General features: G+C 42.6%; 1 protein-coding gene across 3 annotated transcripts in view; it reads left to right on the forward strand.

Annotated features, from left to right (window-relative positions):
• CRHR2 (corticotropin releasing hormone receptor 2) overlaps nucleotides 1-15,270 on the forward strand; it is a 150,967-nt gene that overhangs the window by 77,265 nt on the left and 58,432 nt on the right. For 2 of the 3 annotated variants that reach the window (XM_071560650.1, XM_071560651.1), the window contains 2 exons: nucleotides 4,517-4,602; nucleotides 11,856-11,962. In XM_071560650.1, coding sequence (XP_071416751.1) covers nucleotides 4,517-4,602; nucleotides 11,856-11,962 — 193 coding nt within the window. Of the gene's footprint in view, nucleotides 1-4,516; nucleotides 4,603-11,855; nucleotides 11,963-15,270 lie in introns of those variants that run through there. The other variant, XM_071560652.1, reaches the window with a different exon arrangement.

Consider the following 15,270-nt stretch of genomic DNA (forward strand, 5'->3'; position numbering starts at 1 on the left):
CAAAGCTGTAAACAGAATTTGCATGTCTCCCCCCTTTATCAAACAATAGAGTGTGAGGAGTCCTTCAATATTAACAAACAAACCCTGTGAGCTTCTCTCATGTCCTTCACTTCAGATGAAAATCATTATCCATTATTTTGAGGCTACAGTGATCAAATCTGGGTTGATATCTTCTCTTTAATGAACCAACAGATAGATTGGACTTTTTAAAAATTCCTGTTTGCTCTGAAAAAGACTGAGTTGTGGGTTTTGGATAAATGCCACACTATATTTCTTCTCCATTCAAGGATCTTTTGCTCTCTACCTTCAAATTTCTCACCTGCTCTCAAATGGTTGTACTCCACTAAGAAAAGTTCAAGCTCTACATAGTGAGGGCATGTGTGTACAAATACACAAAAGTGAGACATTCCTGTAGTTGTTTGATTATTTCTCTGGATATATTCAGAGAAGTTCCATAAATTAATAGACTGAGCTGGACACTCCTTTCCCAAAAGCTGGAATCAGGGGGAATTGGCACACACTGCTCCTCCCTGAGGGCTTAACAACAGGAGGTCATTCCTGGGAAATCTGCAGTGATCAAAGTTCCCTTCTTGCTGAAGGGACTCTCAAAAACTGTTTGAGCTGAGAGAGAGCAGTGACACATTGCTGGGAAATCTGAAGTGGACTGCAATGTTTTTGTTCACTAGGATTCCTCAGCAAACGTTGTTTTTACTTAGAATAGTTCCTGTTCCTGCTATGGGTGGCTGTGTAAGGAATAGGATATCCCAGTTCTACTCCTGCCAAGGTTTTGCTGTAGTCATGCTCAGATCATTTACCTTCCTTTTTGTGATGTGGTACCAAATTTTTTAGGAATGGAGATCCCTTTTACACCACCTCACAGTCCCTGAGAGCTGCAAATGTTGGTGTTTCTCCTGTCCTTGTGATGTCCATCTGGGCTCTAGTTGCTGTCATTGGTCTCGTTGGTGGAATAAGACTGTGACCAGGTCTTAGAAGAAATAGGGAAATGCAGATGTCGTGCTGACAGGCCTGGAGGGGGTGAAATACATTTTCTGGAAGCAACCCAGTTGACAACCTGAGCTCTTCTGCATCTTCCTTTCTAGTCAAGGAGTTCCCTTTTACCTCCTTGCTCATCCCCTGGACTGATGGTTAAGCAGAAGAAATCAGTAGCTACAAATCTGCAACCAAAGGAAACATTTCCTAAGTCAAAGAAAAGACCATAGACTGAAGCACAGAAGTGAATATTGGATGCTGTATCAAAAGCTCTGTGGATAAGGGCTGAGTGTTGCCTGTGCCGTCATGAGTCATCTGTCACTCATTATTTGTTTGCATGAACATTAAATCTACTTGTCCAGTTGTTTATAGGAGTGCAAGTGCACACAGAGCACATATAACCATATGTTGTATCTACCAAATATCTCTTTATTTTGAGTATTCCTTCTTTTGAATAAAGTCAGTAAGAAAGGAGAAATCATAAGAGAAAATATGCCAAATTCTTCAGCATGTCATTTGTCAAAGAAAATGAAATTTTCCACAATTGTTTTTCAACTGAGAAAAAAATTTGTTCTAATACCTCCATTTCTTTCTATTTATAATTAACTCTTTTGCCCTAGAAAGGCTGGTGAAGGGACTGGAGCACAAGCCCTATGGGGGAGAGGCTGAGGGAGCTGGGGGTGTTTAGCCTGGAGAAGAGGAGGCTCAGAGGTGACCTCAGCACTGTCTGGAACTGCCTGAAGGGAAGTTCTGGCCAGGTGGGGGTTGGTCTCTTCTCCCAGGCACTCAGCAATAGGACAAGGGGGCACGATGGGCTCAAGCTCTGCCAGGGGAAATTGAAGTTGGAGATGAGAAAGAAATTCTTTGCAGAGAGAGTGCTCAGGGATTGGAATGGGCTGCCCAGAGAGGGGATGGATTCCCCATCCCTGGAGGTTTTTAAACGCAGATTGGCCGTGGCACTGAGTGCCATGATCTGGTAAAGGGACTGGAGTTGGACCAAGGGTTGGACTCGATGATCTTGGAGGTCTTTTCCAACCCAATTGATTCTATGATTCTATTCTATGATTCTACGTAACTGTTCTTTTCTTCCTGAGAGTTCATTGTTTGTTTCTACAATGGAGATCTCCATCACAATTCTTCCCGGTTTTTTTCTTATTTTTCATGACAGTCATTAAGAAAAACTGAATTTAATCCATCCCCTTTCTATACACAGTGCTTTAAAGCAGAGAGCAAGAATGCTTCTAGCACAGAGTACAATAATCCAAGTTCTTTCTGGAAAGTCAGGGGAGAAGGAATATTTTTAAGAGTGTTTAATCACTTCTGGTTTCCCTCTTCCTTCACATGCTGTGTAGCAGGGCACACATCCCTTCCAGTGCATATGGGATTGATCCAATATCCTCAAGCAATGCTGGACTCGCTCTATGCCCTGGGATTCATCTGTGCATGAACAAGAGCTGCTTCCTCCAGGTGCCTCCAGTGAGGTTCTTACTCTCTAATATTACCTCACTCCCTAATTGAGATACTTCTCCTCTAAAGCACTGGGTAAAAGATCTGCATTATGTTATTAAAATAGATATATGAAAATACATTCAGTATGATCAGAAACTTGTTTCCATGTGACTATTAGAGCTAATGCTGTAAGACATTTAGAAGAAAGAAAGAAGACCTTTGCTGTGGGATATAAATTAGTTATGACTACTAGAGTTTGGAATGAGATATTCCCAGAAGTATTGCTGTTGTTTCTGAGAAGTGGCTGGTTCTGGAGAATTTCTGGACCACAGAAATTCAGGGTTTGATTTTCTCCTCCTCCTGTTCAAATACTCACCCTGTAGGAGATCTGGTGTGCCAGCTGATAAACCCAGATAACAAAAAGTTCCTTTAAGAACTGCCTTGTTGTGGGTTGTTGATCGTGTTTGTGTTCTTCACACATGAGCTGGAAAGGTACAACATGGGAAAGGAAGAGTCAGAGTGAATAAAACAAGGGTTTGAGTGAATAAAATAAGGGCTTCATATGAGCACTATCCTAGAAGTGGGATTCAACATCCAACTAAGCACCACAATTTCCCACTCAGTGTCTGGAGAGTCAGAAGTTTGCCACAGAGACTCCAATCAGCAACTTGCCAAAGGAGGGGACAAATAAAAAGGCTTTTAGGGGTGTAAATTGGATCCTACCACCCAAATCCCACTCAGACTGTTTTGGTTTGTTTGGCCTTGTCACTCCAATAAAGAAACAGTACAAAAGTGCAAATAGACAATAGCAACATGAAATTCAGTGCTCTGCGTGGACCTGCTGTAATCTGGAGCGTGTGGTTGCTTTCCATTTGGACTTTCCTCCTCTGTAAGGAAAAGGACCTTTTCAAAAGTCTCTTTACCTTTTTTCAAAGGCTGTTGGCAACAGAACTTTTAGGAACATTCAGTCTCATGCCTTTATTTGACATCTGATTTTCCTGATGTCTGGATGCTGTACTAGCACTGAAGGACCATGGCAAAGACCCAAGAAGAAATTGGATAAAGGGCAGCAAGAACATCATGAAGAGTTCATTAGGAAGTTTCCTGTATTTGTCCTTTGGGGATCTTTCTGAATTTCCTGTTTTATTTTAATTCTCTTGTTTCTAAGAAACAGTTCAAAATAAGAATGAAAAAAAAATGATTGCTTGGGATTGGATGTGCTGTTGGTGAGTGGAGGAAGGTAGTTGGTGCAGCAAAACCTGATAGTTTTCCCTCAGAGTTCCTTGGGATGAAGAGGAATACTTGCCAGAAAGTGAACCCTCCTCCTCACCCCCAGTATTACTACATGCATTTTCCAGAGCTCCTCAGGGTTACATTGCAATTGGACATGAATTCTCTCTGCTTCAAGAAAGTAATTTGTGATTTTCACTTGCATTTTGGGAGAACTGGGACCCTGGGAAAAGCTCAGAAGTGGTTTCTTTTCCACAGGCGATGGGTGAACATCCTAACCCAGATATATCCACTCCTGAAATAATTTTTGAGAGATTCTTGTGTGCCTCAGCCTGCCCAGCCCAGGGCTGGCAGATGTGCTTATCTTGCTCCTCATGCTCTTTGCAGAAGTTTTGCCCAGGAAGACTCCAGAAAATCAAAATCTCCAGGAATGTTTCTTCTAGTTTGCAGTAGGATAAATTGAGGGGGGGTAGAGCAGTAAGTTTACCCTACACATACTGTTCTTGGGGGGGGCACTGAACACCTAAACCTCTCTGGTTCTGAATTCATCACTTAACTGCTTTTAAAAGACTGTACTATCATTAAGCTTTTTCTTGCAACATTCTTTTAACACCTTTTTTGTCTTCTGAATTCATAAACTGTTAAGAAAAGATTATTAGTAAATATCTTTAAATGCCTGCAGATGTGGTTATTTATTTCTCAGTGGGCTGTTCTAGTCCTCACAGAGGTGGGATAAGTTGATTTGCCTTGTAAATAATCTGCTCTGTTAATCTTTTCTCAAATCTGTGAAATTTCTAGGCTGTCCAGCACAGAGTGTTCATCTCTCTTTTATTTTGGTCTGTACCAGGAAATGCCTACAGAGAATGCCTGGGCAATGGGACATGGGCTTCCAAGATAAACTACTCTCAGTGTGAGCCTATTCTGGATGACAAGGTCTGTATTTTTCCCTTCATTCTTCCCAATAACATTTCTCAGTATATGTGAATGCAAAGCTTAACTTAAGGTTAACATGCTAATTTGGGACTTTGAGAGAGATTCCATTTCTGTCTCTGCAACAAAACCTCCCTGTGAATTCAGGCAAATCACTTGTCCTCTCTCCATATCCCCTGCTCACATGGTTTTTAAAAAAGGATGCTTTTTATCACACTCTGTCCCTGCTGATGAGTGTTTATGCAGATTTGCCATAGCTTTGTTCAGAGCCTACAGCTGCTACAGTAAATGTTAGTAATAATAACAGTAAGACCAAAAGCCTCTTTGGCACTAAAAAATAAGTTCAACCAGCTGATTCCACCCTGTATCTGTCCATTCTGAGGTCTCTTCAACAACTGACCTTTACAGATCTCAATGTCGTTTTCCTTAAGCAAATATGTAAAGGGGTAGCAACAGAAAAGTACATAAAAAGCAGACTCAGGTCTCAGCTGTCTTTAAAAGATTGAACCAGTCTTGCATGATGTAGGCGTTTACAGATTGCAATTAGCATATGGGGTTAAGCTCCTTCCAAAAGGCTGCAAGCAATTATGCAAAGCCCCTTTCTTGTCAAATGTCTCAGGTTTTTTTGGAGATGTCATAGACACTCACTGTCACACAGTTTAAGGCTTCAAGCCTTTCAAACCAGGTTCTCTTTCTCTTCCTCCTGTTTGAGTGCTGTGGTGGGACACGAGCACAGAGTCCTCGTGCAGTCTCTGCCAGCAGTGACTGTCCCCTCTCAGAGTCAGGGTGGAGCCCAGCAGCTCAGACCTGTTCATGTTTTGGGGTTCATCCAGCTCATTCTGTGCCAGCTGCAAACAGAAAGGAGGAAGACAAGATCCCACATTTAGTACTTGGGAACTGTCAGGGTGATGCTGTACCCCAAGCAGTCAGGAAGTGCTTTGCCTTAGGTCCAGCATCCATCCTGGGAGATCCATGTGTTTGCTCAATGTGGGCTTTGACCAGTGAACCAGAGAACAGAAAACTACACCCCAGCTGCTGAGGAGGACCTGCTCCTACCCACTAGCTGAGTTATTTTGTGGTAGCCCACATCACCCCTCCTCTTGCTAGAGGCTTCTAGAAATTAAGAAAAAAAGCACTGCCATCCAGAGGGGGTCCAACAAAGTGATGAGGCTCCCCTGGTAATTGAAGCAGACCTAGGTTTAGGACCACCCCAGTGCAGCCCCTCCTTGCACTGCTTTCCCACTTAAAATGAAAAACTAACTTGTTACTGGGTCGTTTTTTGGATGAAGCAGTTCCCTGAAGCATCTTCCTGCATTGTTGCAGGAGTGCACAGGCAGGGGGGAGTGAGAGTGTGGGTGGGATTGAGGGGAACACACCGACCATCTCTGCCTGAAATGGATTCGCACATCTGTGAAAACACCCTCTGAAAAATGAGCAAGAGAGGGGGGTGGAGCAGCCAGTGCTGGTTTAGAGAATGAGGAGCAGAGCTGGGTAAAGGCTCGGTGTCTTTGATGTCGTTTGGCTGGTACAGGAAACCTGAGCTGATAACAGTGGGCTGTACCTGCTCAGGAAAAGCTGCTGCGTTTTAATGACCCTCCTCGTGTGTTTGCATGACTCCAACACTTCCTATCTCTGCACAAGCAACTACAGAAGAGTTTTTGTTTGAAAAGGCTGGAGAAATGTTGTGACTGGAGGACAGAATTATTTCCTTTACTCTGTTTTTGCTTTTGAAAACTTTGCAGCTATGGTGATAGCTTTTAAACTTCTTAAATAGCATGTTTCTAAACCAGATGAAAGTGCAGATGTTCCCCCACCCTTGCTTACAGAAGCTTAAAAACTCATTTATTACATCTTCAAAGATTTGCAACAAGCTTTGCAGATATTAATATTTGTGAATATTTCTGAAATCTCTCCTAATGCTCAGTGTTACAGATGAATATTTGCTTTGTGATCTCAACAAAAATAGGGAAAAAAAATCCCCACAGATTTCTCTAATGCTCCATTTTGATTAAAGGTGAGATTCAGGCACACATGTGTGTCTCTTGTTTATTGACTGAGCCTGGCAGATGCTGAGCATCAGCCAGGAGGTGTGCCCTGTGATTGGAATTGTTTTTAATACAGAAAACAACACTGCTTTCAAACTTGACCCCAGAGTGCTGAAGAATCACGTGGATTGATTTTGAATTCAGTGACTGATATATGGTACAGGAACATGCCCCATGCCCAGCTCTTCCTGCTTTGTGACAGAGTTTTGGTAATGTAGGGAGGGAAATGTTAGGGATTTTTCAGCTGTAGGTCAGTCTTGGGGCATCAGCTCAGTAACACATTCACGGGATTGCATCAACACATCATTGCTCTACTTGTGGTGGAGACCTGTGGCAGCAGCTGATAAAACTCTGCTCTGGGACTGATTTGTTCCTAGATTCCTACTTTGGCTGGGGTCTAGTTCCCTGCATGGAGTTGTGTGGGGTAGTTTAAAATGCCCCCCTTTGTCTCCGTGCATCCTGTAGGTGACAGTCCTGCATAATACTTGTGTCCTTCAGGTCCTTCATGGCCAGAGAAGGGCAACGGATCTGGGGGAGGGTCTGGAGCACAGATCTGATGAGGAGTGGCTGAGGGAGCTGAGGGTGTTTATTCTGGAGAAAAGAAGGCTCAGGGGGACTTTCTCACTCTCTGCAACATTCTGAAAGGAAGTTGTAGCCAGATGAGGATTGGGCTCTTCTCTGAGGTGAGAAGTGGCAGGACAAAATGGCCTCGAGTTGCACCAGGGGAGGTTTAGACTGGGCAATAGGAACAATTTCTTCACTGAAATGGTGGTCAGGCATTGGAAGAGGCTGCACAGGGAAGGGATGGGGTCACCATCCCTGGAAATGTTCAAAAAGCATATGGATGTGGCAGGTGGGGATGTGGTTTAGTGGTGAGCACGGCAGTGCTGGGTGATTGGTTGGACTCGATCTTGGAGGTCTTTTCCAACCTTAATAATTCTGTGATTGAGCAGCAGCAACTCAACCAGGACCAGCTGGGAAGCACAGAGTCTCCTGAGTGCACCTCAGGGGAAATGAGATGTCTGTGTGGCACATCTGCTTCTAGCCCTTGCTTCAGGTGTTGCTTCAGCTGTTGGGTCGATAACCAAATGTTGGTGTCCTGAGTGAATCTCATCCTCTGAACAAATGGTTGGCTCTTTCTGCAGGCACAGAAATCAGGTACAGAAATAATTTTGATCCAGCTGGCTGTTTGTGACAATGTGTGACAAATGCAAAGATTCTACTCAGCTTACAAGCTCCTGTGTCAAAAAGGACCTTTTCTGCATCTGGCACAAATCTGTGCTCTTGTTAGAAATAAAGTGAGAGGCAGCAAAAAAATACATCTTAGCCTCCAAAAAGAGCTATAAATTAGGAACTTTGGTCTTGTTTTTGTGGTCTATGTCAGCTGGATATGAATTTGGTTCTGCTGATGTTTTGAGGTGGCTTCAAGCTGTGTAGCTGAGTTAGCACCATGCTGGACTTAAGCTAATGTATCCTGCATAGGAGCACAGTGACATCAGGCACGGCTGTGCAGCTTCCAGCTGGCTCTGGACAGCAAGGCTGTGAACTCAGAGGCATCTTGGATGACAAAGATACTTCCCAGTTGCTTCTGAAAGCCTTTGGAGGGAAGATATGGTGTCTTTAAACTGTGCTGGTGATGAGATCATCCTGGCAACAGGAAGAAATCCAAAGTGACTGAACTGGCACTGGAGTGCAGAGCCTCACAGGGAGGCATGAGCTGTAAACTCTGGCAGGGCCTGTCAGTGAGTTCTGTTGGAGGGAGAAAGATCCTTGTCAACTGGCCTAACAGTGCTGTCATTAGGTGGTTATTAATTCAAATCATTAGCTGAATTGGTTTGGACAGGTTGGCAGCCACATTCTAGCTAAAGCAAGGGGAGAAATGCTCTAGACAGAATGGCTCCATCAGTAACCTGAAATCTGGCTACAGGGAGCCCCCTGTGCCTTAGATTTGTAAAGCTGGTGCAGATAAAGATGTAAAGCTGTTCTTCCTCAGTTTACCTGGCAGGAGGTGGTGGGAGATCCCTCTGCACTGTCTGGTGTGTCATGATTGTTGTGTGCAATGGAAGAGGACTGCAGTGGTGTGACCTGCTGTGACCAGAGAGCAAGGCTGCTGGTGTCCAGCCCATCTCTGGATTCCCCATCCCTGGAAGTGTTCAAGGCCAGGTTGAGATGAGGCTCTGAGAAACCTGGCCTTGTGGAAGGTGTCCATGGGGGTTGGAACTGGAGGATCTTTAAGGTCCCTTCCAACCTAAAGCATTCTGTGATTCTATGGTCTCCTTTTCTAGCTCATTTCTAATGTCAAAACCCTCCTCCTAAGCCTGAATAGAATTTATATCTTCATTTTAGTGAAGTGAAACATCTTCCTGGAAGCAGAAGTGTATTAGGTAACAGAAGAAGGTTGTTGACATTTTTAATACTTTGTTCCTCATGAGGGCAGGACAGAAAAGAGTTATGTAAGTATTTTACATGACCTGAGCTTTGGCCAACACATGACTGATTCTGAGCACGTGTTTTTCAGCCCTGAAGGTGTCGTCTTCAGTCCTACTAGAGATGCAGATTGCATGTAGGCTGGTGGAAAGTGACCTTGCCACCCTGTCAGCTTAGTTTTCATAGGCAGTGAGGCAGCTCTTGTTTGTATGATGTCTGAGTTTGCCTTCAGGAGGCCTTGTTGGTGTCAGAAACAGAAAATATGAACGTCGTGCCTGTTTTTCCTTCAGCATCAATGCATCAAACAGGAGCTTAATAATCATATTTTTCTGACTAATCTTCTCATGTTTTGAACTATACTTTCTTACAACTTAAGAGAAGTTGAAACAGTGGTTGGGAGCCAAAGGAGGGACCTGAAGGGTCAAACTCAAAGATCCTTTTGCTGGGAAAAATGTTGTCATCTTCCAGGAGATATCGAGCACTGCATGAAGAATTCTGAAGAAAGTTCTTAGTCACATGGTTTAGTTTTAGGTAGTCCTGCAAGAATTGGTGACTTGGGTTCAATGGTCCTTATGGATCCTTTCTATGTGATTCTATGACTTCATGAATTAAGCAGGAGAGTAATTAAGCCAGGCAGTTAAGGAGGGCACTAGCTGAATAGTACCACATTGCACAGGTAGGCACATCAGGTCAAGTGTGTTTTCCTTCCCTATAAGTGTCCCTGTGTCTTTAAGATAAATAAAACTCAGTGTGGAATTTGGATTTTGTAGGTTTGTTTCCTTGTTTTTTCTCTTCTCCTCGAGGCAATTCAGAAAATGGGCCTGTGGGTGGAGAAGTTTATTTTGGGGATTTTATTATGGACTTAAAAATACCTTGCGTGGTTGAGTTGAGTCCAGAAAAAGCACATTACTCTGTGTGCTGAAGATACAGGCAGGTTTCATCACAGAACAGATTCCAAGAGGGTTTGCTGGCTCTCTGGCAAGGTGCTGGGAGATGTTATCTTCACACAATAATGGAACAGATTAACTACAGCTGCTGGTTGTAGTTTCAGCCAAACATTCATTCACTGACAAACTCCTTTGACGGGAATAAAATGTTAAGGAAATTGTTAGAAAAAACAAAGGGAAAAGGAAGTTCAACCAAAATTGGAAAACTGATGCTATTTGTAGGATTTTGCTTTTATATTTTTATCATGAGGGAGGAAATGCAGGTGGTTAGTTTTCAAGGGTCTCATTCTTCTGAAGGAGGACAACATCCCAAAATGGGGAAAGATCTGCTTACCCTGAAAAGAAAAAAAAGCCAAACCTAATAAATAAATAAATAAGTTTTTCAGGAGGATTTGCTCTTTGAGTAATAAACGCCTCTCCATTTTTAACCAGCTTCAGAACTCATCTGAATAGTGTTTTTCTACTTCTTCCTATCAATAAGGGAAGGAGAGGAGATGCTTTTTCTTTTCTTTGAAACCAGCAGCAGCCCACCAATAAAGAATGTTCCAGCAAGGTCAAATTTTGGTCTTTTCCCTAAATTCACTGATTCAGTTGGGAGCTCTTTTGTACTAAAATGTTTGTTTCCAGGATCAAGACCCTCCCAATGATCTCCCCCCATCCCAGGAACAGATACCAGTACATGGAGTTTCACCATATAGTTTACTGCTGCCAAAACCAACAGGATCTCTGGTTTGTCTGGTTCTCTTAGAACTGAAAGGACACCACCAGAATCCAGCCCTTTCAGTCTGCCCTGGGTTTGAAGGATAAAGATCACAGTTTCCAAGGAACGTCCCCCAGAGAAATCTGCCTGTATGGAAAGGGCTATTACTTATTCTTACTGACAGTTTTGTATGAAAACCAAACCATTTGAGTAGGAAAGTGGCATAACCTGGCTCATAAAGACCATGTTGTTTCCTAAGAAAATAATGTTTCACAACTTTAGAAACTTTGAAAAGATGTGTCTTTGGTAGCTTTATTGCCCTGAAATGACAAAGTTTTGAAACAGCATAATAATGAAAACAAGAAATCCTGATGAAGTTACAGGGGAAAAAAAAAGAAAAAAAAACGTGGGGAGAGAATAACTTTTTTGAAATAGCATAATAATGAAAACAAGAAACCCTGATGAAGTTACAGGGGGGAAAAAATAAAAAAGAAAGTGGGGAGAAAATAACTTTTTTGAAATAGCATAATAATGAAAACAAGAAACCCTGATGAAGTTACAGGGTGTCTTGGGTAGAGCTGGCAAAACACCAACTGTCCAGGAGAGAGTGAAAGGGGTTCTTCCTTCCCCCCAACCAGCTAAGGGAAAAAGGGAGAGGAAAAAAAATCCCTCAAAGCAGGTTTATGCTGAAACTAACTACATGTATTTATACAGAAAAGAGAAAATTAAGAGAAAACTACAATATAACACACACTGACACAAGTTATGTATAGTAGAACAAGAAATAACTTCCCAGCCCCCAGTTAATACAAAGTGTATTACTCTAAATCTATAAGTACTCTAAAAGACACCCTGCAAAAAAAATAAAAGAAGAAAAAAAAGAAGTGGGGAGAAAATAACTTTTTTTGCAGATATTTGTAATAAACTGTGAACGAACCCCAAAGTGAAATGACACCAAGCCTGTACTTCTGTGGCTGGGCAGTGTGTTTGGCTTAAATAAAGGCATCAGCCCTGGGGCTATTATATCATTGCAAGGTTAAGAAAAGTAATTACTGTTTTCTAAACTGCTTAACTGTTCCTTAATGTCAGTGCTCAGAGATTCATGCTGATTTAATCCTGTTATCTCTTTACCTCCAGAGGAAGTATGCGCTGCATTACAAGATTGCTCTCATCATAAACTACCTGGGCCACTGTATTTCAGTGGGGGCCCTTATAGTTGCCTTTATGCTTTTCTTGTGCTTGAGGTGAGTAATGTGTTTGCATGCTTCTGATTTCCGTGGGTGGCACTTCACTGGGCTGCCCAAGCCCTCTCATAACTCTGTCCAGGTCATGTGCAGTCTGGAAAACTGGTCATGGCTTTGATGCTCCCGAGCACATCCATGTTTTCGTCAATTAATGTGTTGGCTGAGCTGTGCTGGAGCCTTCTGTGCAAGGAGCTGAAGCCTCTTTGCATTCAGGCAGAGAACTGTGCATGATTTATTGCTGCAGTAAAAAATTCTGGTGAGTCCACAGTGCTTCATTAAGGGAAACCAGGCTTTGAGTGTGGCAAGTTGCAAGTTTTGGGGGCAAGTTTTCTTTATTTTTATATAAGGCAGTACATGATAAAGTTGCATGTATGTATCTCCCTGACATCCGATCCCGTCAGATCTCGGAAGCTCAGCAGGGTCAGCCCCGGATTAGTACTTGGATGAGAGACCTCCTGGGAAATGCCGGGTGCTGTAGGTTCTAGTCCTGAGGACTTCACTGGCACCGTCCAAGCTCGCTCAGCCATGGCAGATGAACCTCAGGACTTAAACGGTGGGGCCAGTTCTGCGCACGCTGAGCCTCACCTAAAATCCACTGCGCAGGCTGGAAGGGCACAGCCACGTGGGAACAGCCCTTCCCAAATCTTCGTTCGCGAAGCCGAGCCACACACACACACACACACACATGATAAAATAAGGCATTTTGCATTCCCTGACATAATGCCCAGATCTAAACCAAAGGAGATAGAACGAAATCTTTTCCTTTTGCTTTGGGTTAATTTTGATTTTTCTTTCATTAAAAGCTTAGAAGTTTTCTTCAATAGCAAGAGGAACATCATTAGGGGAGCTCAATCCCCACCAGTGCTCATGAAGTTATGAATGCAAATCAAAGAAACTGCATAGAAGCACTTCCCTGGCTCAGGGTACAGAGGAAAGTTTGGCAGGTCAATTGGATATGTCAGTGCAAGCTGAGTTAGGGCTGAGGAAAAGAGGAAAAGAGAAGGGACAGGAGGAAAGGAAAATTCGTGGAAAGTACCAGGTAGATGTGCATCAGTCATCAAATTTATTGTAGGCACACAACCTGAGCCACATATTTTCATAGGAGTGGCCTCGTGGGTTATTTCTGCATTGTTTTTTGAGTTACCTGACTGGTATTTCTGTATTATTTGTGCTGTGTTGTCTAGGAGAGTTCAACCTGAGCTTAGAACCAACTCCACTGAGTGCTATGCACTGATAATCCCTGAGAGAAACCTCATTCTGATAGCAGAGGATAAACTGCTGGTGGAGAACCCACCAGATTTACAGCATGATGAAGGACAGTGACCTGAGTGAAAGAATTCCTGTTTTCCCAGAGTGCAGCATCCCTACAAAGTCTTAGGCTAAGTCTTCCTCCTGAACATTCCTACCAAGGTCTTTTTTACTAACAATAGGAATCTTTTTGCACTCCAGCATCTATAAACAGAATAATCTATGCTAATGGGAAGAAAAAAAACTTTTAAAAATTCAATGGGAACTTTTATGATGCATCAATTTAACTTCCATTTCAAGCCTTCTACTGTGCACATAAAGCTAATTCCCATAGTGCTTGGAGACCTGAATTAATTTACACTGAATAAAGAATGCAAATTATTCATTGTAATTATATTCCCTGCTTTTGTGCTGAATCTTTTATAAATGCTTGAGTAAATAACACAAAAACAATTAGATAAGAAGGTCTAAATGTGTCCATCTTTGTACACAGAAATGGCCCAGCTATCTCTTTTAAATTGTTCTTCTGATGTTTAAACTTTAAGGTTTAAATTTTTAGTCAGCTTCAGCCTTAAAAACAGCAATGGAGCAGCAGCTATTGAGCATTTCCCTGTGCATGCTGTGAATGAAAATAGTCTGTCTTTTCAAATTCCCATTGTGTCTTGCAAAAACTGTCCAGTGTCCAGCCAGCATTAACCAGCATGAGATACCTCAGTGTCTTGTTTTCCAGAGTTCTAGAGATGCTCCAGTGAAGGCAGCCCAGATTCATGTTTCATTACAGGCTGTTCTATGCAAATTCTGGGTTATGCACATCTTCATCACAATTACCTCTTCAAAGTGTCCCAAGAACAAATCAGTTTTGATAATCAATTCCTGTGATTTGGGGCTTTTTTCCCCTCCTGGTTTAGTTGGGATGGAAAAAGGCATCTACTAATTGGGTAAAATCAGAGAATTTAGATAATCCCTGGCCAAAAATTACTATATTATAGTTCCACATCTTGGCCCAAAGTAGAAAGCTATCAGTTCTTTATTCCTGCCCCACTTCATCCAGCTACCTCACTCCATGAGTGCCTGCTGAGGGTGAGGATAGAGGAGACCGCCAGAAGATTCAAGTTCCACAACAGCTCCCTGTTTTTATGCTTCTCACCCATCACCTGCTTGATTTTCCTTAGCTCTGTCAGTGCAGAGCCCCAAAGACAGTCTTGTCTAAAAGAAGAGACTGGAGCACATCTGCTGTGTTGGAATCTTGGAATAACTGCAGGGGAGACTCTGGGATATCCCACACTGGGGGTTGAAGAGCAGGTGAAATATTTGGTTGCCATGGCAGAGTGTATTTCTTTGGTGATCAGCTACTGAGAAGGGTGTTCTGCTGTTGGAGATGAACTTCATTCCTGCTTCTACATGGATGGGAAGCTCAGTTGTGTTGAAGTGGGAAAGGGAAAGAATTGGATCTAGTCCCTATTATTCCAAATCTATTCTGTCATTCTGTCCTCAGTTCAGTTTTCCTCAGTCCTTCATGCACCATTCTGTCCTGCATTCACAACCCACAGAAATGTTCTCCTTCCCCAAAATCTAAGGAGCCATGCACCTATTCTGAGGGTCAGAAATCTCAAATACAGCAGGAGGTAATAAAATCATCTGCCATTTGTGTCCATGGGACCCCCAACACAACTGGGAAGGGGTGAGAACTCAACCAGGACCTCCTTTTTATTGTGAAGACCTATTCTAGTCTCATTTTCTCCAGTTCTGTCACATATGAACCAATTTTTTCTTGGCCATGCAATAAAAAATAAGCCAGTAAACATTTCATGTAGCACCTAAATAATAGAAAGTGAAGAAGAGGCCTTGATTTTTGTTGGCACTCTGACTGAATACCAATGAGTCATCAAGATAGCTCCTAAAGATCTAAGTTAACAGTAGTTTCTCAAGGTCTAAATGTAGGTGGTCTTGAAATAGTGAGAGTCATGCTGTCTTTGCCATACAAAACAAAATGATCTCACAAACCAAAGGAAATATACTGAGAATAAAATATGAGGAATTTGTGCACAAAATGAGGTGCA

This window comes from Pithys albifrons, chromosome 7 (genome assembly GCF_047495875.1).
Source record: "Pithys albifrons albifrons isolate INPA30051 chromosome 7, PitAlb_v1, whole genome shotgun sequence".
In the NCBI taxonomy this organism is placed as follows: domain Eukaryota; kingdom Metazoa; phylum Chordata; class Aves; order Passeriformes; family Thamnophilidae; genus Pithys; species Pithys albifrons.